The following is a 25,186-nucleotide window of genomic DNA, read 5'->3' on the forward strand; positions in this document are numbered from 1 at the left end:
GTCCCTGAGGGGTTGGGGAAGAGAGCAAGAGAATGATCGGGGGCGCATGCACGCGTGGGGAGGAGTCTTCAGGGCTCAGCTGGGTCTTGGGTAGGCACTTCAGGGGGTCTTGGGAGGTTCTTGGGGGGGGTCTCGGGTAGGTTTTGCAGGGGTCTCGGGAGGTTCTTGGGGGGGGTCTCGGTTAGGTTCTTGGGACATAGGAGGTCATCAGAAACTCCATCTTTTGGTTTGCGAATGGAGCCGCGTTGATGGGGAGTCACCAGCTCCGGCTAAAATATGGAGCTCGGATTTTCCCAGCTGCTTTTCTGCCCGTTGGCCCCACTGCAGGCCTGCTGTGAGCGGGTGCAGCTCCTCCCGCCTGCCAGAGCCTGCCTGGGGTGGAATGCCAGCTCCATTCACTCTAGCACGAACAGGCAGGGCGAAACCTGGCAAAGAGCAACACAGCGGCAGTAGCAGAGTCCAGCGATTGCAGGTGAAAGGTGGGAAACCCCAACCCAGACATCCTGGGTCTGCTTCCCCGTCTCCCCCCGATAATAACTCCGTGCAGCAGGGGGCCCTGCCATGCGTGGCTCCAGATCTGCCAGATCTGCGCTGCCTGCACAAGAGCTCCCAGTGTCGGGCTGTTCCGCGGCAAAGCTGCGGTGGAAGGAGGCATGGTTGTGCTGGACTTGTGCTCCAGTAATTCTGCGTCCCCGCATGGCCCCGTAGGCACAGATCAGCCAGGCAGTGGCAGGTAGGAGAGCCAGGTCTCTGATTCCATGTTCATCCCCATGGCAGTTTGAGCGTTCCGACTAGGTCTCGTATCCAGCTATCAACTTCCGCACATGGCCTACGTGGGTTTAGTAAATATAGAGTCCCTATTTATAACCAGCAGTAGGGCTGTTTCCCCAGCCCAGGAAGGATTAAATACTATGCCCAGGTCATGGGCAGGCCCTTTCCTCAGTGTATGGTTTGTTCATTCCAAGAACGAACTAGCAAAGTGACCCAGAACAAAGCCGGTCCCCTGGCCGGCGGGGTCAGAGGTCTTTCTCTCTGCTCCAGGGCCAGTCCCAGGAGTCAGCCAACTTCCCTCTCGCAGCTTCGGTTCCAGACGGGTGGGATAATCAAACAGGGCTGGCTGGCCCGCTCAGGCCCCTGACCCTTAAAAGAGCAGACCCCCTGTTAGTTAGTCACCATGGTTGTCCTTTAAAGGTAAGTCAGTGCATGCTTCTGTACTGTGTGACGCCCCAAGGAACCCCCATGCAATTGGAATAAGGCCAAGGCAGAGGTGGAGTGAAGATCGGAAAGCAATCAGGGCCATCAGATAGGAGTGCGAGGTAGCAGGCAGAGTTTTCACAGCGGCCCAAGGGAGGCTGACGTTGAAATGGATGGGAACTGACCCACCAACTCTCGGGCCAGGAGAAGCGTGAGCGGATCAGCGAAGGTAGAGAGCGGAAGGAGTGTTGAGTGCCTAAGGGGAGGGTATGTGACTGGGAAGCGGATTGAGCGGGTTTCTCTTGGAAGAAGTAAACATTGCAAACAAATGGAAACCCAGTGGGTGCCAGAGTGCTTCCCGTGGGAAGGAGAAGAACCAGGGGAGCCAGAAATAAACCAGCGGGCCCCAGTCCCGCGGAGGCGTGAGATGCTGTAGGAAGACCAGAGGGAGGCCGGACTCCAGGGCCTATGTTTTTCAAAGTCCCTAGTGATTCCGGGGCCCAAGCCGAGATCGGTCTGAAGGGGGCCTGGTTTGCAGAGGGCAGATGCTTGGCACAGTCTGGGAATCAGGCCCCTTTAAGGCCTCTCAAATTGGGCACCCCCAAAAAAATAAAGTACATGTAGCCCCAGTGGCAGAGGGGCTCTGCCCCAGGCTTCAGCTTGAGGAGTAAAACGGGGAACGGTTCCTAGCAGCTTGATTTAGAGTCTGAAATTCTGCGCTCCAGAAGGTGCAGGCCCAACCTCCCGGCCCACGGCGCTGGAGGGCAAAGGCGGCTTTCAGTCACCTTCTCACCCTGGGCTGCCACAGAGGTCAGCGTGGGCCCCGCTCTAAAATCCGCTCAGCCAGCAGCCTCATTCATGGCACCTGCCCAGGGCGGCCTGTTGGGCCCGAGAGCAGATGCTGCGGAGAGGCATGGAGAGGCTACCCCATTCTGAGAACCGGTCCCAAGCCCTCCTGTCTATGTAGGTACTTCTCTGCCTCCCCATCCCCACAGCATCTGAGCCAATCACAATGCTTAGTGAGTGCAGCCTCCCAACACCCCTGGGAGGCAGGGCAGGGCTCTTCTCTCCATTGTACAGGTGGGGAACCGAGGCCCAGAGAGGTTAAGTGACTTGCCTGAGGTCACCCAGGGCTGTGGCAGAGCAGGGGCTGTCAGGACCATTCTGCCTGTCTTACAAAGTCACTGTGTCAGGACGCTGGACAGGCTGTAATTTGCTATGGGACAAGGAGGGCAGTTCCGCCCTCCCAGACTTTTCATGCGCACCCCTTTTGGCCCCCGTCCCCGACTTTGCAGGGTATCATATGTTCACATCTAATGGTCTAGTCTAGATGCGGATACAACTCCCCCCAACCCCCAAGATTTTTTCTGAAATGACGCCCCTGCTGCCGAATCAAAAGGGGCCCCTACCACGGCTTTCGCCTTTCCTACGACGGCCTGGTTCCCAGGGCATCAATGTCTCCAAGCCTCAGGGCTTCGATCGAAATGACTTTTTCTGTACCTTGCTGGCCAGGTGTGCGGCCAGCAAAGTGTGGGGCCAATTTGCCCTGCAGCTTGGGCAATGCGTTTGCACGAAAGCTCAACCCGCAGCGGTAAAAGGCTGCAATGAGGATCTGATAGCACCTTGCACTGGTGTAAACAACTGCGCGGGGCAATGGGGAATCAGGCCCTCCGGAGCAGTGTGGGTACAAAGGGCAGGTGTCCTGGAGGCACAGACTGGTCTCACATCTGCTACACCATGCCAAGGGGGGCACACAAGGGCAGCTGGGGGCAAGCACTGGGGTAGTGGCCTCAGATTAATAGGTCAGAGAAGCAAAGACAGCACATTTTTTCTTTGATCGGGGGAGGACACATCAGAGAGGTGTGAAGGGAATGGGGGAGGGCAGGCGCTGCTCCTAGGTCAGTTGACACAGTGTCAAAAAAATGCACAATGCAGCAGGACAGGGTGCTAAGGAAAATCCAGGCGGGAAAGGAAAGGCACCGAGGCCAAAGGAGAGAGAGCAGAAATGAAAACAGCAGCAGCTTTGGCAGGAAATCACTGTCCAGGCTAGAATTTTTCCAGGCCGCTCCTGTGGTCAGGAGAAGCCCCACGGGATCTGTGATGCTCACCAGCGAGCGGGTCATGGTTGTTACCCACTCCAGAAGTCAGCATGCTGAGGGGAAGGGCGGGCAATTAGTCAGGAATGAGTCAGCGCGAAGAGCACCGCCTCGTGACTGACCACAGCCCCTGGGCACTCCGTGTCTGCCTCCCATCCATGTGCAGACCCTGCCCACATCTGCAGAGCCCATGGGGTTAACGGTGCTGGCGTGACTCTGGGAATGTGGGCAGCGGGTTGCTCCGGGGTGTCAGGCAGGCCCCACTCTGAACGCTGGAGACTAGGCAAGAAATCCTTTTGCCTGGCTCCCTGGCGGGCAAGTGGAGTCTGATTTAAAAGAAAGGGGTGACTCTAGAGACCCCGAGCTCTGCTGCTCCAACCCTCCTCCTAACCCTGTGCAGGTTTAACCAGACTCATTCTGCCTGTGCCAGCCAGTGCCCACCAGCACCCCTTCCTCCCAGCAAAGCAACCTCACCATGGAGCATAGCCTGGCCCTGCACTAGCGCCAGCAAAGCTCCATGCAGATGAATAGGAGGCAGACGGGAAGGGGGAGGGGGGCGTATGGGGCTTGTCAGGTAGGAATTGGGAGGGCCTGGGCTGCCCGCTGCCCAACAGCTTGTGTTGTCGTTTAATCGGGTGCAAAGTGCGACCCGAGCTGAAGTCTGCACCCACTGGGACTGGTGAGAACATTACACACTCACGCTGGGCATAGTGAAATCATTTGCACTGGTGAGAGCATTTCACACCTCCAAAATGTCCCACTCTGCGGTGTGCTGGTGCTGCTGCTCTAATGCCGTGCTGTGCCTCCTCCCCAGAGACAGTCGCAGTTGGGTGATGGCCAAAGCTGTTTTTCTCTGCAAGCAGGGCAACATTTTCCAAAAAGCTCAGGGCCTGCTCCTCCAGGGCTCCGTGCCCACAATGGGGGACAGGCTAATGGGAGAGCTCAATGTGTGCCCGGTGAACTGGATTCTTTGGGAAATCTGCCCACTTGGTTAAGGGCCTAACTGGGAGCTGAGCTCTCCCAAGGAACCTGGGTCCGGGTTGTGAAGGGCATTGGGAAGCTCCAGGATGAACTACCGCGTAGCAGTGTAAGTTGTGACACCGGGACCTCACCCCACGTGCTGGTGCTAGATTCACAGCCGTACTCCTTCGATAGGCCAGGCTTCCCGAGAGCAGCGTCAGCAGCGTCTCTCTCCCGCCGAGAGACGCCTCAGCCATTCTTCGCAGGCAGAACAGAAGCAGCACGTGTTGAAATCTCCTTCCTGCTGATAAGCTGTATTTAGTCCTTCCCAGCCATAAGGCTTGTAGTGATTGCAAATACCTTCCTTCTCCAGAGGAAAGGCTTCCCGCCCGGCCCCCTCCCGCCTCCAGCAGCGAGTTCAGCCTGAGGAAGGGACAAAGCCGTGCCGTTTCCTCTCCTGGAGATTGTAGTTGCGTGCAGGATGCAGAGAATGCCCAGTTGCTATTGTCTCGTTGCTGGCAGTGACCATAATAACCAATGCAATTGTCTTCCCAAACTTTGATCTTCGCTCGTTCCCTAAACTGAGCCAGCTGCAGCAGTAGAGGGAAAGGACATTATAAATAGCTGCACTCCCGGATAGCCTTTCCTCCCAAAGTGCTTCGCAGCTATAGCAGTGAGAATCATTTTACCCACCACTGCAATGCAGCCCCCTCTGGGGTGCAATGTGGCAGCTGTTTAATACAGGATGCCACACAGCAATTTAGGACAAGAAACGCTAATGGCCATTCCATTGTTGCCGGCACAGAGGCCCGAGGACAGCAACAGTGGGGTTCGTTGCCCGGAGTGCTTCGCGCCAATAAACATACCGGGGTGGAGAAACAATCAAAGTTTATTTGAGATGTCAAAGTGGTGCAAGGAGACAGGCAAGTCTCAAATCAAGCACACCAACAAAAACAGAACTCTGGCTCAGGCAGGCCTAGTGACCCCAACACCATTGAAAGCTTAAGGGGAATTTTAGGGAGCAGGATGTGATTTCCCAAACTGGAATTTGGCCGGAACAATGGGGCTAACCATTCTACTTATCTGAAAACCGTCGTGGGATCTTTAGTGGTCACAAGTGGTCAGGGCCTCAGGCCTCCATCTCATCATCCAAGCCACACTTTCAGCAGCAACAAGAATGCCCCCCTGGCTTCACGGGAAAAGCACGAGCAGAACCTAGAGGCCTCAACCGGGATCAGGGTCCCATCCTCGTGCTGGGGGTTGCACACCCGCAGAATGAGAGACAGTCCCTGCTGGAAAAAGCCAACCATCTAAATAGACAGGAAGGGAAACAACTTGCCGGCGGTCACACAGCCAGCCAGTGGCAGAACCAGGAATAGAGACCAACTCTCCTAACTCAGCATCCTATCCACCCGGACCCCCTGCTTGCTGAATACAATTCCAGCAGCACTTTGCTGGCTTCCTGGTCAATCCAAGGAACTGTATTCCCTGGAGATCTGAGCGCTGCCGAAGTCAGTCCTATGCGGTGGGAGGGTAGGTGGGCACAGCCCACAGCCCCAGCGTTCACTGGCAGCTGGCTACGTGGGCTATATTAGGAAGCTCCCCATCTACAGAAAGGGACATAGACCGTCGATGAGGCTGCTTTTCTTGGCATAAGGCGAGGTGGCCATGCTGGGATGTAGATGCCTTGGCAGAGCAGGGGTGGATTGGCAGGGTGGTGCAGATCAGGCTGGTAAAGATGGGGAGTGGGTGTGAAAACTGGCGGCGGAGAGGTTGTTGCAGAGGACTCGGGTGCCTTAGCGAAGAGCTGTGTGCGGGGGGGTGGAGCAGGACAGGAATAGCGGTGGGGGCTGCAGGTCGAGCCGGGGGTGTACTGGCAGAGCGATGAGTAGCAGGGTCGCTCTAGGTCAGGATCGAATTGTGTTGGTAGATAGTGGGGCAGGGAAGGGACTCTTTGCACAGCATCTGTCAGCCCTCTGCCAGCTACAGCATTCATCTGGCCCTCGGGATGGGCGTCCCTCGTTTTCAGTGGATCCCACATAAGCCTGACATGGTCCCCTGCAGATTGTCGGTGGCAGGCGGGCTGACTCAGGAACCCAGGGTCACTGACACTGTTCGTTACACCCCATCACCACTCCTCACTGTGGGTCGCTGAGCCATCTGGGCCCAGGGCAGGCTGGGAGATGCATGGCCTGGCTCCTTCTAACCAGTTGGATCGGCTCCCCGTTTGCCCCTTATTTTAACGAGCACTAAGAACGCACGCCCACAGAAGAGCACACTCCACCTTTATGCATGCACAGCCCCCTTCTGCCAAATCACCCACCCATACAACCCCCCAAACCACACGCATGCCCAGCCTTCTTCCTCTACACACATTAAACGACACCAGCCAAACCGCACACACAGCCACCCCCACCTGCATTCCCATTCACCCTCACAAACTCACCCACAAAAGTACAGGCACGGACAATTTTTTCCCACCACAACATACTCCCGCATGCAGGTGTGCATCCCTCCAGTCTACACATGCACCAAACTACACGCATTCACACCCTCCCTGGAAAAACTACATGCACCGAGAACCACGTACCAAAGTGAAAAGCGCCTCAGAGGCGCTGTCAATACATAGGCGGGGTATCCCCGTGCCTGAACTCGGACTGGATTGCCCATGTGTTGAAGGAAGCCTTGAGTCCATGTCCTTCGACCCCTAACATCTGCTTTTGCCTCCTCCCCCAGTACAACACCCTCCTGAGCGAGATGGACAATATCTATTCCACCGCCAAGGTGTGTCCTCCAAACCAGACCTCCAACTGCTGGGCTCTGGAGCCAGGTACGGTGCCTTCCCGTCCCAGCTGACCCATATTTCGTCGCTTTCTGAACTTGGAAGCGCCTTGCTCGGGAGGTGGGCCTGAGTCTGAAAGGTGCTGAGCGCCCTCAGCCTCTGCCGGAGCCAATGGGAGCCGGGCGCGATCAGCACCTTCCAGATTTGGGCCCCTTCTCGAGGAGGCAAGAAAGCAGCGCAAAGCCTCCTGCTTGCTCAGTGGTCCCGATCCTACCGGTTAGTGGGAGTTTGGTCACTGACTTCAGGGGAATTTGGAAGCTCTAAGCCAGGGTTGGTAGTTGAGGGGAAGGAAATCAGACTCCCCGGTTCATCTGGGCAGGGAGGAATCACAGACGGCCGGGTACGCGATGGGCCTTCAGACACTTTCTCTGAAGTCTCAGGCACTGGCCGCTCACCACAGGCAGGTAACAGGATGAGGGGGTCCAATGGCATGAGAGCTCCTACGCTAGAGGAGCTGCTATGGGGGGACTGGACGGCTGCCATTGAACGGAGATGGGGCGAGGGGAGGAGAAAGGGGGTGTCGGGCTGCTCCTGGCGGGCGTTAGAGCCGACAAGCCTTCCTGCATCACAACCTTCGCTCCCTCCGCAGCCGCAGGATCTGCTCCAGTTTCAGATGTCCAGCGCCCCGGGTGGGGGAGCTGGTTGGATCTGGGGTGTTTGTTCAGCATGTTACAGGCACAGGGGCCACCGGGGTTTGGTCTGCAGACACCCCACCATTCCCGGGGCTCTGGCCCCTTGTGAAGCCAGGGCACTGTCTGGCACCCCGATGTTTGTGAGCGTTTGGCTCCGTCTCTGCTTGAGCCGCGAGCCGTAGAGAACCAGACGGGGGTTCACACACACCCCCCCTCTGCCCCAGCCTGTGTCCGTGCAGCTGGGGATCTGCGCAGCCCTAGGAAGTTGGGGAGACCTGTTGAGGGTGGAAAGAAACTCCCCCCGCGCGTGACGAAAGCTGGCGTGACTCTCTGTCATCTTTTTCTCTTTCGTGCCTCAGAGATAACCGACATCATGGCCAACTCCCGCAGCTACAAGAAGTTGCTCTACGCCTGGGAGGGCTGGCACAGCTCAGCTGGAAACCCCCTGAGGCCCAAGTATGAGGAGTTTGTGACGCTGAGCAATGAGGCCTACAGGATGGACGGTGAGAGGGACCTAGGACAGCGGCTATTGCAGGCATCTCTGTCCCCAAGCGGGGGGCGGGGGATTGGGGGAGTCTCACAAACCAGCCCCAAACTCAGCAACACCTGATGAAGGGCAATCGCTCCTCCTGGGGTCAGGAGGCACCTCTCCTCCCTGCATCGCCCCATGCCCACCGCACGGCACTGCGTGAGGAGTGCATTCGAGGCGTCAGACTCGCCTCTCGCCCGGGTGTAACTCAGGAGCCCAGGGAACCCCGCTGGTGGAAGCGAGGGGAGAGTCAAGCCCAGGACGTTTCATGCCACATCTGACGCTGGGCAACGCAGGATGCCGGCCTCGATGGCCGTGGCTCCATTTCAGCACATCAGCTCCTGTGCGCTGGGGCAGTAGCTGGGGCTCAGTTTCCCCATTGCAGGTGCATTCGTGCTCAGCTACACCCCCCCAGTGAAATATAAGTGAGATCAGACACTGGCCCACTGCGCGAGACCCCTGGCTCTAGCCAAGCACTGCTCTGTAGCAAAGGGAACCTCAGGGCTGTTCTAATCTGGGCCTAGCAGAGTTCTGACCACGCCCCCTTTCCCCTGGCCACGCCCCCTTTCATCTGGCCACGCCCCTGCTCAGTAAAGCCGGGGGAATGAGCAGGGATGTACCAGCTGGGGATTCCCCGCCTGTCCCCGGCTGGCAGCTCACCTGCAGGGGCAGGTGTCCCTACCCACCGGGGACAGGGCCTCTCTCTGCCTTTCATACAGCCCTCCAGCAGGCATCCTTGCTCCCCCAGGGATGATTTTGTGCAGAAAGGCAAGGAGGGGCGGTCCCCGAAATGCTGTCCCCAGGCAAGACGCTGGAGTTCATTGCTGTTGGCCCTGTGCTCTCCGTTGCCAGGTTTCAAGGATACCGGCGCTTACTGGCGCTCCTGGTACGACTCGCCCACGTTTGAGGACGATCTGGAGGAACTCTACCACCAGCTGGAGCCCCTCTACCTGAACCTCCACGCCTTTGTCAGGAGGAAGCTGTATGAACGCTACGGCCCCAAGTACATCAACCTCCAGGGCCCCATCCCTGCTCATTTATTGGGTAAGTGGGCACAAGACAGGCCCTGTGCCCGCTGGGGAGGAACGCCCGCCTCTCCCACTCCTGGGTGCAAAGACAATAGCTGCCTCAGGAGGATGGAGGTGTGCCCATGCAGATCTGGGCTGGGCTGGGGGCAGTGCAGGCTGAGGTTGTGCTAAGGGAATTGGGAGGAGGGTGGACATGAGGTCAGCAACAGGGAGGGGGAACTGTGGAGCGTTTGGGTAGCAGTGGGAGGCGAGATTCGGGGAAGGCAGCTGCAGCCCTACAGGCCCAGCTCTGGATATTACATGTGCAAGGAACGCCGTACCCTGTGGGGAGTTGTTGGCAGCCGGGATCGAACCCAAGACCTCTGGATCTAAAGGCACCAGCCTCCCCCGCCTGAGCTAAACGATCACGCTCTGCCGGTGTCTCAGCCATCCCCAGAGCAGGACAGAGCACGCCGCCGAGTGGGTTCCATACACGCCCTGCACATGTTCCTCTGCTCCTTCCCTGCCCCAGCGCAGCTCGGGAGCCACTGGGTGTAGCAGGGGCTGCTCCGCACTCAGCTCCCCCAGCAACGCTGAATGAGGCCCAAGGGCTCCCGTGGCGTTGATGGGCCCCCATCACACAGGATGGCTCTGGGAGATCCTACACACTGAGGTTCTGCCTTGGCATTAAAGATCTCCAGGGCACTTTCTCTAAGAAAGGAGATTTCCCAGCACCTGCCACTTCTGCATATTCTGGAGCGACCATCCTCAACTCCAGCGGTGTCTGCCTTTCAACGGTGCTGCCGACCCAGAGTTCGCAGAGTGCTTTGAGCTGTAACAGTGTCTTAGATCAGCCCGTCACTGCGTGACACGCACCCATGCTGGTGGCCCCCGACAATCAGGCCGTGTGAGCGGCACAGCTGCTCGAGCTGGGAGCATGTTGTTCTCAGTTTTTTATCAGCGCAGAGCAGCTGCTCAAGGCAGTTCCAGATCTCCCCAAAGAGAGGAAAACAGCAGAGGGAAGAACCCAATCAAACCCCAGCACCGGGTCTGACCAGTCACCGCTGGGGCTGCACAGCCCGGGGAAGGAATTCCCAGATTCCTCCACCCCCCACGTGCGTGCTAATTACGCGGCTTTGAAGTCGAATTTATGCCAGGCGATTGGGCGGCAGGGGTGGGGGGGAGCACGAGGAAATGGGAAACGCTTGAAGCCAAGCTCTGTGCACGAGGTTGCACAGACTGTCGTGAACCACCCTCCATGCAGTAGTTATGGCAGGGCACCGCAGCGCCTTCCCAAGGGCTGAGGCAGGGTTAGGAAATCAGACGATTGCAAAGATCCCGGCAGAGGGCATATGATCCCACCCCGCCGCCCTTGCCCCATCTCCTCCCTCACCTGCTGGCGTCAGTAACCCGCTCTTCCGTAGTGCCCGTCGTCCGAAGAGCTTCCCGCACTTTTCCCGGCGTCCTCCCTGTTGTACCGAGGTGTGAAACGGAGTCACGGAGCCGGGCAGCGATTTGCCCAATGAGTCAATGGCAGGGCGGGCAACAGAGCCTGGGAGGCCCTATGCCGTGCTCTGACCATTGGACCGCGCTTCCTCTTATTGCAGCTAGAGACAAGGGAAGGAAACTCTCCTTCTCCAGCTCCAAAAGGCGCTGAAACGAGGGAGGAAAGTGAAGGAGCCGTCACATACCTTCTCCCCGACGAGCCCTTGCTGCTCTCCAAAGCTCCCTTTCTCCAGGGATGGTCCAGTAGGCGGCCATCGGTTCTGTTCAGTTGCCTGCAGCCAGGCCAAGCTCTCTCCCTGGAGGAAAGGGTGCTGATGGGCCCGGAGCGCTCTGCCTCGTCTAGAGGCAGCCAAAGTTGGTTCAGAGGAACAGCTGCCCGCTGTAGCAAACCCCTGAGCTGTGCTGTTCTCTCTCCAGGCAATATGTGGGCCCAGCAGTGGAACAACATCTACGATATGATGGTCCCCTTCCCGGGCAAACCCAACCTGGACGTCACCAGCACCATGGTGCAGCAAGTAAGAACCCGGCAGCCATTCGCTGCCCTTGTTTAGCCTCTTGCCCCGAAGCCTGGCATGGGGCTTGAGTGCCAGGGATTGTGGGTAGAGGCAGGTAAATCAACCCACAAGAGATGAGGATGCCCACCGGCTGCCCATGGGGCGGTTTGCAGAGCGCTGCCCATGGCAATGGGCCACGTCGCTCCTGGAGGGCTGTGCTGAGCCGAGCGTGTTTCACCCCATAGAACGTCTCTCATGCAAACTGCATCCCCCCAGCGCCTGGCCGGAGGCATAGACGGAGACACTCCGAGGCCGGAAGGCACCATGATGGTCACCTGGTCTTCCGACCTGCATAGCACACACCAGCAGGGCCGCCCAGAGGGGGGGGCGGGGGGCAAGTGGGGCAATTGGCCCCGGGCCCTGCAGGGGCCCTCACGAGAATATAGTATTCTATAGTATTGCAACTTTTTTTATGGAAGGGGCCCCCAAAATTGCTTCGCCCCAGGCCCCCTGAATCCTCTGAGCGGCCCTGCACGCCAGAGGACTTCCCTGCATTGATTCCTGGTTGAACGAGAGCAGATCTTTTAGTAAAACATCCGGTTTGGATATTCAAACTCCCAGTGATGGAGAATGCAGTGCCACACTGCAGGGCTGACGGGAGTGATCGTAGCACCACCAGCCCACGACCAACAGCAGAGGGAGAAAGAGAGGGGGGGGGCTTCCCTTCTGCGGTCACTGCCTCCAGGGGAAACTCACGACAACGAACCATTTTCGGTGGCAGCAGCCTCCAGGTCTGAATCTAATTTTCTGGGGAAGGGCTGATAAAAAGGCTGCCAACTTGGGCCAATCTGCTTTGGCCGCCCTCCCAGAATCTCTTCGGCAAGATCCGGGCGAAGGACCGTTACTCGGTGTGTACAGCGCGGGAATAGAATGGGTCCAATTCCTCGCTGGTGCAAGGGGACTGGACCCAGGGCGGAATTTGGCCCAAGGAAGAGAAAAAAGCGAGAGAAGGGCTGGGAGGAAATGGAGAAGGGAGGGAAGGGGGGGGGGAGATAAGCAGCAGGGGGTGAGTGAGAGATTTCTTCTTGGGCAGACAGAGAGACTCCAGGCAGTTGGACGCCATGAGCCTTGCGGGTGCTCCTGCAGCCAAAGGAAAGCTCCGGGGTCCCCCTTGCATCACTGTGGGCCACTCACATGCTCTCAGCACAGTCGCGAGCTGTTAATGGGCGATGGTGTCTCCGGCTCCCTGGCTTGGGAGCAGGGCTGGGAACAGGCCCTCGGTGGGCTGGGCAGGAGACAAGCAAGGGAGGGACCACCAGCTGATTGAGTGGTGACAGAGCCTGGGCCGTGCCCTCTGAGCGCGGTGGTGTGGGGAGGGGGTAGAGGGTTAACGATCCAACCCAGCAGGCCGGATTTGTCAGGGCCCTGCACGTCGTGTCGTCATCTGCACCAGTGCGGGGGGGAAAACCACCAGTCCGGTTTGCGCTAATGCAAATGGCGGCACGAGGCTCCGGGCTGCAGGGAGAGGAGCCCGACTTGTTTAGTTTCCTGCTGCTGGCATCTTCTCAGCTACCAGCATCTCTCGGGCTGCCCTGCCGTGGTGTATCTCAGCAGCCTTAGGCAGGTACCGCGCATCCCATAGGAGCCATCTCTGCCCCACTGTATCTATCCTGGGGTTCAGCAGAGAGCCCCGTTCTCCAGGGCTGTGAACCCGGCCCCCTTCGCCACTCCTTGGAAAAGGACGTGACCCTCCCACTGCTGAGGCTTGCGCTGCCTGACTGGCCTGGGAGCGGCCTGGCCCCAGGCAGCCTCCTCCCGGCCCGTGTAACGATGGCTTCCCTCGGCTCTGCTTGCCCAGAACTGGAACGCGACGCACATGTTCCGGGTCTCCGAGGAGTTCTTCACCTCGCTGGGGCTGCTGGCGATGCCGCCGGAGTTCTGGGAGAAGTCCATGCTGGAGAAGCCGGCGGACGGTCGGGAGGTGGTGTGTCACGCCTCCGCCTGGGACTTCTACAACCGCAAGGACTTCAGGTGTGTGGGGGCGGGAGGCCAGGCCCGACTGGATAGAGAGGCTGGGGAGCCGCTTGACTCCACGCACAGCCTGGGGAGGGTGGGCTGGGGAAGGGGACAAGGGCCACGTTAGTGCTGCAAGGAATCGGGTGGGTGGGGGGGAGCTGAGTGCGCCACCTGCCAGGGGATACGTCCGGTTGCCTCAGTTTCCCAGCCCAGCCCCACGTCTGCTTTCTTCCTAGCAGCTTCTGAGATAGGAGTTAGGCCTGGTCAACACATACTGGCATAGCTAAGTCGGTCAGGAGTGTGACCCCTCCCCGCACCTTCTAGCCACGTAACCATGCCGGCAACCCCCCAAAGGTGACCCCCCCTGCACCTCCAAGCCACATAACCATGCCGGCAATCCCCCGTGTGATCCCCCCACACCTCTTAGCCACATAACCATGCGCTCAACCCCCAATGTGACCCCCCTCTGCACCTCCTAGCCACATAACCATGCCGGCAACCCCCAATGTGACCCCCCCCACACACACACATCTCCTAGCTACATAACCATGCTCTCAACCCCCAATGTGACCCCTCACGCACCGCCTAGCCATGTAACCATGCCAGCAACCCCCCGAGGGTGACACACACACCCCGCACCTCCTAGCCATGTAACCATGCCAGCAACCCCCCACAGCAGAGATGCAGCTATGGGGGGCTTCTGCCTGCATAGCTAACGTGTTCCCATCCCGGCAGAACTCCTCCTCCCGCCGGGATATGCTGTGTCCACGCTCGGGGGCTGTAGCGTAGCCATTGCCTTAGCTGCAGCTGGGAATGAAGGCGACGTTCCCATCCGGCTTGGCAGCCTGTAGCCATTGCCTTAGCTGCAGCTGGGAATGAAGGTGACGTTCCCATCTGGCTTGGCAGCCCGTGTTCTCCCCTGTCCGCCAACACCACCTGCCGGAGTCCCGCTTTGCACTGACCCTCCCCAGCACCCTAGGGTCCCTTCTGTGCTGCTGTGAGCATCTGTTCCCAGGGGGGAGCTAGGAGAGAGCAATAGGAGGGTGTTCCCAGCGGGGGCGGGGGGCTGTGTGGGCTGCTGACTCTCCCTGCCCCACCGAGTATGTTGCTTCCCACCTGCCAGGGGCTGGCAGGCTCCCTCCCGGGGCTGAGTGTATCCCAGCAGGGGGGAGCGGGCGGGTCAAAGGGCGCGTGTGGACAGGACTCTGCCCCCCGCCCTGCAGGATCAAGCAGTGCACTACGGTCACCATGGAGCAGCTCTTCACGGTGCACCACGAGATGGGCCACGTCGAGTACTACCTGCAGTACAAGGACCAGCCGGTCACCTTCCGCAGCGGGGCCAACCCCGGCTTCCACGAGGCCATCGGTGACGTCATGAGCCTGTCGGTCTCCACTCCCGGCCATCTCAAGAAGATTGGGCTCCTCAGCCAAGTCACCCAGGACGCAGGTACCAGCGGGGACGTGCCCCCGAGGCACTGGGAACCGGATACCTCCTCTGGACAGGAGGCAGGGAGAGGGGAGGGCAGGTAGGGGGCTGCTGCATGAGCTGAGATCTGCGGGGAGGAAAGATGCCCTACGGCGCCAGGGCCCTGGCTCTGAGCCGGGGCACCTTCCACACACTCTCCCCTGCCTCCGGCGTGCAAGTTGCTAACTCTGCCGTTCATGCCCAAGCGTGTCTTTAGGCTGGAGGGGTTTGGGCTCCCAGCTGTCATCACCCCCCCGGCTGCCCTGTCCCTCCAGCTCTTGTGTCGCACGCTGGCTGGTCCGGGAGAGCATCTGAGTCCAGAGTGAGCTCTGAGGGGATTTTCTGAGTGCTTCTAGCTGTCGTTGCTCCTTGCCTGGGGACTGCTTTCCGTGCTGGTGCAGGTCATACGTCCCTGGCTGGTGCATTTATTTTCACTCACACCTAGCACTTGTGTGGCATTCTTAAATCGAGAGATCTCAGAGCACTTCCCAAAGTGCGTGAGTATCATTATCACTGTTTGACAAAGGGAGAAACTAAGGTTAAGTGATGTGACCAGGGCTATATGGTACGTCGGTGGCAGAGATTGGACAAGACCCTAGCAGTTGTGGCTTACAGGCCACTCGTGCTAACAATGAGCCCATGCTGCCTCCCAAAGTAGCACCTGAAAGTAATGGCCTAGATCCTCAGTTGGTGTAAATTGGCCTAACTCCACTGACTTCAACGGAGCTACACCAGCTTACACCAGATGAGGCTCTGGGCCTGGGTGTCCAGAGACGTGAACAGCATGAGTCTAAGGAACCCAGCTAGCATCCTCCTGACCAACAACAGGGCAGTTGTTCACTTCCCCTTCCAAAGAATGAACCTTCCCCCCTTCCTCAATCTTGCTCCAGCCAAAGACCTGTTTGGGCTGAGCTTCGGGGCTCGCCTCGTTCTGAAGCCACGGGCACTTGCCTGCCCTGCTGCCCTGGGAACTGCTCGCTGAGGGGCAGGAAGGAGAAACAGCTCATTTAAATAACCCAGCCAAAGGCTGCCCCAGGCAGGTCCAGGCGTTTCCGTGGAGCGAGCGTCTTTGTGAGGAGGAGGCGGAACGCGCGAGCTAGTGGGATGACGGGACGGCGCAGCAAAGATCGCCAGCAATTCGTTTCTTCTGATGAGAGCGGACGATTTGCCGCTCAGGGGGAGGGCAGCCGGGGCTTTACTGGCAGCTGCTGCGGCTGACCCTATTGCTGATCAGTCACCCTGCGCGCGCTGGGTCAGCCTGGGGAGCAAAGGCTGGGACCCAGGCCGCTCTTACGCAGGGAAAACTGTCCCTGGGCCCAGCCCGCTGGCTCCCTGGAATGCTCGGCACCTCTCTGGTTCAGGCCCGTGAACGTCAACGGACATTTTGCCCGAGCAAAACCAGCATAAGGACTTGTGGATTATTTGTCCTTAAGATCTGAATGACCACGGGTCCGAGTCTGGTCTTACTTATCCGGATGCAAAGCAACCAGTGCTAGTGCAGAGCTGGGGCCCAGGTTTGGAAAGGGGCCTCCAGCTTTGGAGTGTAATTGCACGGATCCGATTGCAGGAGTGGGCTGGTGCCCGGACACCGAGATGCCATTGTCTGCACCCCTGAAGGACTCCCACAGGAACACCTCTGGGTGCTAAAATCGCAGGCCGGCTTGGGAACCGGGGCTCTGTGCCTCGTTTGCTTTGAAGCAAACCTTTCTCTCTGCCAGCAGAACAGAACTTTCCTGGCAGAAGCGTCCCTGGTTTCTTCCTGGAATCTGGACCGAAAGCTCCTTGCCGCAAGCAAGCCTATTTCCAAGGAGAAGTCAGCTCTCTGGGCTGGGTTTCATGATCAGTGAATTCTGAAAAGACATCCATCTTAGGCCCGGGCCAGCTGTCTGAGTGAAAGCGACTAGTGCCTGCTGGAAAGGATCTGTCCTGGAGCTGGGCTTTAACCGGGCCACAAGTTGAGCCAGACAGCACCAGGACGAGCCAAAGGCATTTTGCAAACTGCTGCTGCAAGCCAGCGGCGGCTTTGCAGGGGAAGGAACATTCTTGGGATCGTATTGATGCTGATGATTATGATTACGGTCTGGAGGTCTGCCAGTGCACCTCCGTCCTGGCCTGCACAGCTGGATTGTGCCTTGGGACCAGCCAAGAACGGAACTAGGCGCTGAATAAAGAGTAGCAGAGAGCCGCAGCTTGGAAGAGCTAACAACCCAAATGGGCCAGGCAGACCTGGAGAGGAAGGGGTAGGACATACCAGCAGATGGCAGCAAACGGCATGATTTCTGTACTTCTTGGGTGGGTTTAGGTAGGAGGGGATCAGCTAACTGGAAAGGGGATGGGGAGGGGGATAGGGCAGGGATCAGAGGCTAGGGGTGGAGTGAAAAGATTGAGAGAGGATGAGGGGGAGGGTTGGCGCAATCAGCCAATTGCAGGGCTGAGAGAGTCCAATCAAAACAGTAGAAAGTTCTCCAGAAGTTCTCAGCTCCCTGCTTTGACTGCTTCTGCACGACCAGCCTGAGACTCTGGCCTGGCATACACCAGAAACTTAGGTCGGTCTAGCCACCTTGCTCAGGGACGTGCCAACTTCATGCCCCTGAGCGTCAGAGCAAAGCCGACCGGTGCCCTGGTGTAGACACCGCTAGGCTGACAGAAGGATTCTTCTGTCCACCACTGTGGTGTTTAGATGCTGCATGTGATTATTAGAACTGGGAGCACTGGCTGTTGGGAGTCTGAAAGGACAGGAAATAGGAAGGATGGGGGAGGAGTTGAGGAGGCTGGGAGAGTTACAGAGTGTGCAGCTACAGCTTGGTAAAGAGATTTCCACTGTAAATAAAGTTCTGTTGAAGTTTGTTAATACCTTGCCTGGTGGATACAACCACCACGCTACTGCCTCTCGAGGGGATGGATTTACTAGAGCGATGGGAAGGGTGGAGGGGAGGTACCACCTGGGTCCTGGTGCCACCAGAGTGGGGTTGGAATGCTGCCTACTCACCACCCAGAGGGGAAAAGTGATCTCTCCCGGGGGCTTGTACAGCAGTGACCTGTGCTGATTTCCAGGTGGTTTCCTGTCTAGTTCGTTCCCATTGAACCCCTAGGAGTCTTGCCAGTGACTTCCAGGGTGACCAGATGTCCCGATTTTATAGGGACAGTCCTGATTTTTGGGTCTTTTTCTTATATAGGCTCCTATTACCACCCCCACCCCCCCCATCCCGATTTTTCACTTTTGCTGTCTGGTCACCCTAGTGACTTCACTGGGAGCAGCAGCAACCGCTGTGGAAACACACAAGACCTGCAATATGCACATGGGATCTGGTTCCCGCTCAGCGGGCGTGAAATGCTCCCAGGTCAGAACGCACCAATTCACACTCACTTTGCACTGGCCACAGCACCAGGGGCCTGCTCCCCGTTACAACACCCAGACAACAGGGGAGTCAAATTACAGTTCCACTCGCCTCTGGGCCCATTTACACTGCCAGAGCGGGGCCGGAGTGGGAGTGAGAGGCGGGCCCAAGGTGCAGAGCAGTGGAGAGCTGGGCCTGGGACTTTTCTCGTCCTCGGTAGTAAAAAGGTGATTCTCCTCCTGAGCGCAGGTTAGAGACGGAAGAGCCCCTTGTGGTCCCATCCAGCCCCAAACCTGGCCCTGAGGGTGGACGCCGAGCCTTTGGAAATCCTTCCCCGCGGCCTGGCGCCAATGGAGACGAACGCCAGCTGCTATTCCGCTGCCGCCGCGGCTCTCCGAGAGCCAGCTCCGGAGTCCAGCTGCGGGAGAACCGATTTTTCGGTTCAGTGGCCGACCTGAAACGTCGGGACAAAAATCGTTTCGGGTCCAACAAACTTTGGTTTTGAAGGGGCTTCGGGAAAAAATCCAATCAAATGGACGTAAAATTTGAAACCCAAAGTCGTTTCGAATGGAAAAAGCAGCTTTTTTCGATTTTCCGGCTGAACCGATTTGGCGAATTTGGCGTGAATCGCCACGATGCTTTGGGGGAGCCGAAGATGCAGGGGGGTTTTTTTGGTGGGGAAAAAATAAAAGTTTTGTCAAAAAAATGTCCCCCCGCTCTAGTCAGGAGAGCCAGGGAGGAGCGCCTCGCGATGCCATCGCTGAAGGAAAGGGACTCATCGAGCCCTGCGCCTGTGTCATGATGCTGTTTCAGCTCCCGCCATACCCTCCGCAGACCTTCCTGCTCCTCTGGCCAACTAAGGAAGCTGCCGGTGCACAACTCCCACCTGCAGGGATCCGGGGGCTCTTTCCAGGAAGCCTGGGCTAACGTCTGCATCCCCCCAGGTCCTTTCCTTGCTTCACTCCGGCTCTGTTTCTTGCAGAGAGTGACATCAACTACCTGCTGAAAATGGCCTTGGAGAAGATTGCCTTCCTCCCCTTCGGTTACCTCATCGACCAGTGGCGCTGGAATGTCTTCAGTGGCCGCACCCCGCCTAGCCGCTACAACTACGACTGGTGGTATCTGAGGTAAAGGGCACGTTGGTGTGAATGCACATATGTGTGTGGTCGATGAATATGCCTGTGCATGTGTGTTTCTTCCCGCACAGGTGTGTGTGGGTGTGCACCTGTGCGCCCATGGGTGTGTGCACATGTGCGTATGTGCATGGGTGTGTGCATAAGTGAACATGCGTGTGTGAAGTGTGAATAGTTTTGTGCTATTTCTGGCTTGAAAGATGCACCAGGCAAACAGATGGTGATTGCTTGTGAGGTGCCCGGATTACTTCACCCTCAGCACCAGAGTGGGCTGAAATGAATAGAAACAGTGTAGTTGGCATTTTACCCTTGAGAATGGGCTGGGACAAATGTGGCTGGAGAAAAGAAGAAACTGACCCAAACATCAGACCCGAACCTTTCACTGATGTGGGTAGATCAGATACCTTTGGGCAGCCATTGTGGCCGTCTCTGCACTCGTGTATCCTGGTTGGGATCGGAAGTGGAGGAACCTTGTGACCAAGGCCGCTCCTGTAATATTTCTGGGAATGGGGAATACCAGAAATCTAACAAGAGAGCATGTTCTTAGCTTTGGGAGCAGGCCAGTACTCGGGTGGGTGGGTAGGTGGATGGATGGATGGGTGTATATGTGGATAGTTGGATGGGATCTTTGTGCAAAGATGGATGGATGGATGGGTATGTATGTGGGTAGGTGGGTGAATGGATAGGTATGTATGTGGGTGAGTAGGTGGATAGATGGATGGATGGGTGTATATGTGGATAGATGGATGGGTGGGTATGCGGGTGGGTGGATAGATGGATGGGTATGTTTGGGGCGGGTGGGTGGGTAGACGGGTGGCTGTATATGTGGATAGATGGATGGGTATGTTTCGGGGGTGGGTTGATAGAAATATCTGAAATTAAGCCCCAGACACGTTCAGGGTTGTTCATCACTATAGCTTCCCCTCTTCCTTCTTCTTGTTTCCTGTTTGCTCCTCACACACTGAGGGTTGGCTCATCTGCCCGATTCCTTCAGGCCCCTGCTAATGCTGTTCATTTTGTCCCCCCACCGCACCCCTTTGTTTTACAGAACTAAATATCAGGGCATCTGTCCTCCCATTTCAAGGAACGAAACCAACTTCGACCCTGGTGCAAAGTATCACATCCCCGGCAACACCCCCTACATCAGGTACTGGACCTGCATGCGACTTGCTTCGGACCACTCGCGTGGGGGGGTGCACTGGGCCAATCCACCGGCCTGAATTTGACGAGCCTCCACTCTAGTCCTTTGGGGCACGTTTATCTGTATCACAAAAGCCACAGGAAGTGGCTGCAGCTTGTTGTCTGGATCAGGCAGGGCCCTCCAGATCCGCAGCGAGGAGCACCCGCAGAGCTCTCGGCCGTACCTATCTGTCTCGCCGGCGGGGAGTCCTGCAGGCCAGGAGGCAAAGCTGCGTGGGGCCCTGCACTGGAATAATAAGGGGTGAACTATGCCGTGTACTAGCTAAGTTGGTATGTGGCTGGGCCCCAGTGAACCTTAAAATTAGTGACAGCTCCTGGAGACTCTCCTATAGAGCCTGGGTAACCTAAAGATATTTGATGCCATCGCCCCTGATTCTCACAATGTTTGTAATGGCACAACACAGAATCACCATCGGCAGAGCTGTGAGGGGAGCCCAGGTCTGCAATGATGGGGTGCTGTGGGTCAGGATTGGGGTACAGCACAGTACAGGGAACCCAGGTCTGCAATGACAGGGGGTGCTGTGGGTCAGGATTGGGGTACAGCACAGTACAGTGTGGGGAGCCCAGCTCTGCAGCGTCAGGAGACCAGAGTACAGGGCAGAGCCGGTGAAATGTACACAGTGCTTCTGTCTGACCCTAGTGTGCTCTCTCATCTCCTCCCCTTTGTCAGCACAAAAACCCCTGGTCGGACTCTGAAACAGCCTAATCGCACCAGTCAACATCTGGGCACTTTATTGCTCAGGGCCTAGAATGATTCCAAAGAGGTGAAGAATGTAAATGCAGGAGGGTGGGTGGATGGATGAGTGGGTGTATATGTGGATAGATGGATGGGACCTCCTCCCCGCAGCGGAGATCAGCTGGTCTCTCCCCTGTTCCCATTGCTTAGCCCTGAGGACTCTGCTGTGGCACCAAATGAAATGAATAGGCAGCAGGTTTAAAACAAACAAAAGGAAGTATTTCTTCACACAACACAGTCAACCTGTGGAACTCCTTGCCAGAGGATGTTGTGAAGGCCACAACTATAACAGGGTTCAAAAAAGAACTAGATAAGTTCATGGAGGATAGGTCCATCAATGGCTATTAGCAGGATGGGCAGGGATGGTGTCCCTAGCCTCTGTTTGCCAGAAGCTGGGAATGGGTGACAGGGGATGGATCACTTGATGATGACCTGTTCTGTTCAGTCCCTCTGGGGCACCTGGCACTGGCCACTGTCAGAGGACAGGATATTGGGCTAGATGGACCTTTAATCTGACCCAGTCTGGCCGTTCTCATGTTCTTATGGCACTTGCTTTCTTCGCAGGTACTTTGTGAGTTTTATCCTGCAGTTCCAGTTTCACAAGGCCCTGTGCCAAGCTGCCAATCACACCGGCCCCCTGCACACCTGTGACATCTACATGTCCAAAGAGGCGGGAGCGAAACTCAGGTGAGAGCCAAGGGTGGATTTGGGAAAGAAGGGGGTGAGCTGCTCAGCCCAGTGCCCCAGCCCTAGCAGGGCAGTTAGAAAGGACCACGAGCGATCACAAAAGGCAGAGGTGTGTGTATGTCTTCATTCCCCACTAGCCTCTCTCTCATCAGTTCCCTCTGACGCATCGGGCATTGGCCACTGTCAGAAGACATGAGATTGGGCTAGAGGGACTGTTGGTCTGAGCCAGTCTGGCTGTACGTATGGGATCAGTGCATCCGTTCATTTGGGGGATATGTGATGGCCTTGCTCCCTACAGGCCGGAGTCCAGGAGGCTGTCAGTCTCTCCACTAGGGCTAGCTGAAGATTACCCTTTAGCTCAAGTGGCTGTTTTAAACGCCTGAATCCCTGTTCAAGTCCCAGCTAAGGACAGGTTCTGCATACAGGCGATGTATGTAAAGACTCCGCTTTCTGCAAATCCAGCACTCGTGTAAGTCGGTGCAACTCCAGGCCAGAGCGAAGCCCCAAAACAGAAAGTCCAGCTGTCAAATTTTTAAAGACACCTAAGTGATTTAGGGGCCTGGGTGTCATTTTCCCAAGTGACCTAAGCACATGGTGAGAAGAGATGCTCCCCTGAGCCCAGGGTGGCCAGTTGATCCCCTGAAGCCTGGGAATCGATTGCCCATAACGCTGGCTGCAGTGACTCGGGGCAGACTGTTGGGAAGCAGGACACAAACCCCAAACTGACTGTGAGTTCTACACTTAAAGCTCATCAAACAGTTACCAAGTGGGAACTCCTCAGGCCCTATAACAGCCTATGCATGGAGTCCCCTTGGATACCCCCATCTACCTCACCACCCCGGTGAAGATACTTTTGTGACAGATGGTCCCTTATGCCAAGAATCACAGCAATATTCAGGTTAGTCCCAGTCTCAACGGACCAGTCACTGACCCCAGGCCACACCAGAGCTCTCACGCCAAAGCCAACACTTGTAGCCAATGTTATCATAAACTATATAAAGATTGCGTACGTTGGAAAAGGAAATTAGAGAGTTATTTCCAAGGTTAAAGCAGGTCAATATATATACACAAATCAATTACAATCCAGTTTCAAAAGGGAATAGGAGTTCTATAATCCGCAAGCTGTATATGTCCTTTAGGGCTAGCCCAGGGTAAGCAGCTGGGGATCCCTCGTTTATATCTAGAAAACCCTGCCCCCCACCCCCCGCAGCATCCAAGCAGCGTAGAGATACCAGGTTCCTTTTGTTTGGGGTTTTTATTCCCTTCCTGCCATGTGCTCTGAGCTGCAAACTCAGCTGATCAGAGGAATCCACTTACATGACTCCTCTTCATGGGAAGGAGGGCAGAACAACAAAGTCTTTTATCCTCTTTAACAGGGCCATCCCTAGACATTGTGGTGTCCCATGCAGCCCCCCCATGGGGGGGACTGGCCCCAGGCCTCTGCGGGAGGAGGGGAGGCATTCCCAGGCCTCCGCGGGGGGAAAGGGGGGCTGCACCCAAGGTCTGTGGGGGGCAGGAGCAGGCTTGGGGGACAGGGGGGAGACCGCCCCCCAGCACGAGCTGGTGGAGCGGGTTGGGGCTGGGTCGCTCCACTTTCTGCCGACCGGTGATTGCAGGGTGCGCATGCCCCTGCACTCACCGGGCGGCAGGAAGTGGAGCGACCCAGCCCCAGCCCACTCCGCTCTGCTCCCCTGGCTCCCAGCCTTGGGACTTGGGGGTCACGGGGGGAACCACCCCCCAACACTCACTGGCGGCGGAGCTGGGAGCCGGCAGAGCGGAGTGGGCTGGGGCTGGGTTGCTCCACTTCCCGCTGCCCGGTGAGTGCGGGGCGCTTCTGACCCCTGCTGCAGTCCCCCGGCACGTAGTTCAGGGGAAGGGCTGGAGTGCGGGCGGGTCTGAGGTGGAGCAGGGGTGGGAAGAGGCAGGGTGGGGGCAGAGCAGGGGCAGGGGCTTTGGGAAAGGGGTGGAATGTGGGTGCGGCTGGGGTGGAGCAGGGGTGGGAAGAGGCAGGGCAGGAGTGGAGCAGCAGTGGGGACAGGTTTCCTGGCTGGCTCAGCCGGCCGGGGGATCGGGTTGGCCGCTGGAGCAGCACGCAGCTGCATAGGGCACCAGGAAATTTGGGGCAATTTGGTGCCCCAAATTTCCTGGTGCCCTGCGCAGCTGCGTAGTTTGCGTATTGGTAAGGACGGCTCTGCTCTTTAACGTCCCACAATAGTCTGTCTGGTGTCGATGGACCTTTCCCGTTGGGGAGGACATAACACATTCTGTTGATGATCAGCACTTAACAGTAATTAATGTCTCTCTCCTGTCTGGAGAGTCACAGAAGGTCACAATACAACTGCTCAAATATTACACTATGGGGTACAGATGCTATCAGTGAGATTAATGCATGCAGCAACTCACAAGCATTCAATAAAGTCTAGACACATTTTTATCATTCTAATACCTGTTTTAATAATACTAACACACAGGGGTGCCAGACTGATTCCAGTTATGTGTGTGTCAGCGTTCAATGGAGCCCTGGGGATTTTGGCATGAGCTGGCACCTGCTCTGCCAGTATCACACCCGTATCTTGATGTGCAAAACCACCCATGCTGTGCTTGGGGCTGTCCATCTCATTGTCTCTTGCTGGCATTTGCTTTCCCGGTTCTGTGCAGTGAGGTGTTGAAAGCTGGCTCTTCCAAGCCGTGGCAAGAGATCCTCTTCAATCTGACTGGCAAGGAGAAGATGGACGCTGGGGCCCTACTGGAGTACTTCAGCCCTGTGACAACGTGGCTTCAGAAACAGAACAACGAAAGGAATGAAACTCTGGGCTGGCCGGACTTCGAGTGGCGCCCGCCTGTCCCTGAGGGCTACCCTGACGGCATCGGTAAAGCCTCAGCGCTGTCCCTTTGCCCCAGAGCTGGGTTCAGGGGTGTTGGGAGGTGTCCCCAGATGGACACAGCGTGGCATTGCTCAGAATACCCGTGGAAGGTGGAGGATGTCTCTGCTAGAGCGCGGTGAGATGGGCTAGTCAGAAATAGCACCGTTCTCCAGCTGGGCTCTGGAGAGCATAGCACAATCACACGTGCTTCGTGGGGCACTGCACCTTCCTTTGAAACACGCGTCATTGGCTGGACACCTGATCCACAACTAGATGGACCAATGGTCTCCTTCGTTATAGTAATTCCTGCTCTCCTGATGTAACAGATAATCCATGAGGTAGCATTCTGTGCTGCATTCTGATTGGCTGACTAGTACAGTCTAGAATGCCGGGTTACTCCTGTCCAGATGAACAAAGGCAGATGCTCCACTAGCATCCACCTGCCACTCATCTGTTGGCTTCTCCTGTCATGTCCCTCTAAGGGGGG

General features: G+C 57.1%; 1 protein-coding gene across 2 annotated transcripts in view; it reads left to right on the forward strand.

Moving 5' to 3' along the window:
• Positions 1 to 25,186, forward strand: part of ACE (angiotensin I converting enzyme) — a 60,290-nt gene that overhangs the window by 19,929 nt on the left and 15,175 nt on the right. For both annotated transcript variants that reach the window (XM_034755873.1, XM_034755874.1), the window contains exons 3-12: positions 6,987 to 7,080; positions 8,084 to 8,227; positions 9,106 to 9,297; positions 11,184 to 11,281; positions 13,119 to 13,291; positions 14,500 to 14,723; positions 19,062 to 19,206; positions 20,261 to 20,359; positions 21,713 to 21,835; positions 24,494 to 24,705. In XM_034755873.1, coding sequence (XP_034611764.1) covers positions 6,987 to 7,080; positions 8,084 to 8,227; positions 9,106 to 9,297; positions 11,184 to 11,281; positions 13,119 to 13,291; positions 14,500 to 14,723; positions 19,062 to 19,206; positions 20,261 to 20,359; positions 21,713 to 21,835; positions 24,494 to 24,705 — 1,504 coding nt within the window. The remainder of the gene's footprint in view (positions 1 to 6,986; positions 7,081 to 8,083; positions 8,228 to 9,105; positions 9,298 to 11,183; positions 11,282 to 13,118; positions 13,292 to 14,499; positions 14,724 to 19,061; positions 19,207 to 20,260; positions 20,360 to 21,712; positions 21,836 to 24,493; positions 24,706 to 25,186) is intronic.

Source organism: Trachemys scripta, chromosome 23, assembly GCF_013100865.1.
Source record: "Trachemys scripta elegans isolate TJP31775 chromosome 23, CAS_Tse_1.0, whole genome shotgun sequence".
NCBI lineage: Eukaryota > Metazoa > Chordata > Testudines > Emydidae > Trachemys > Trachemys scripta.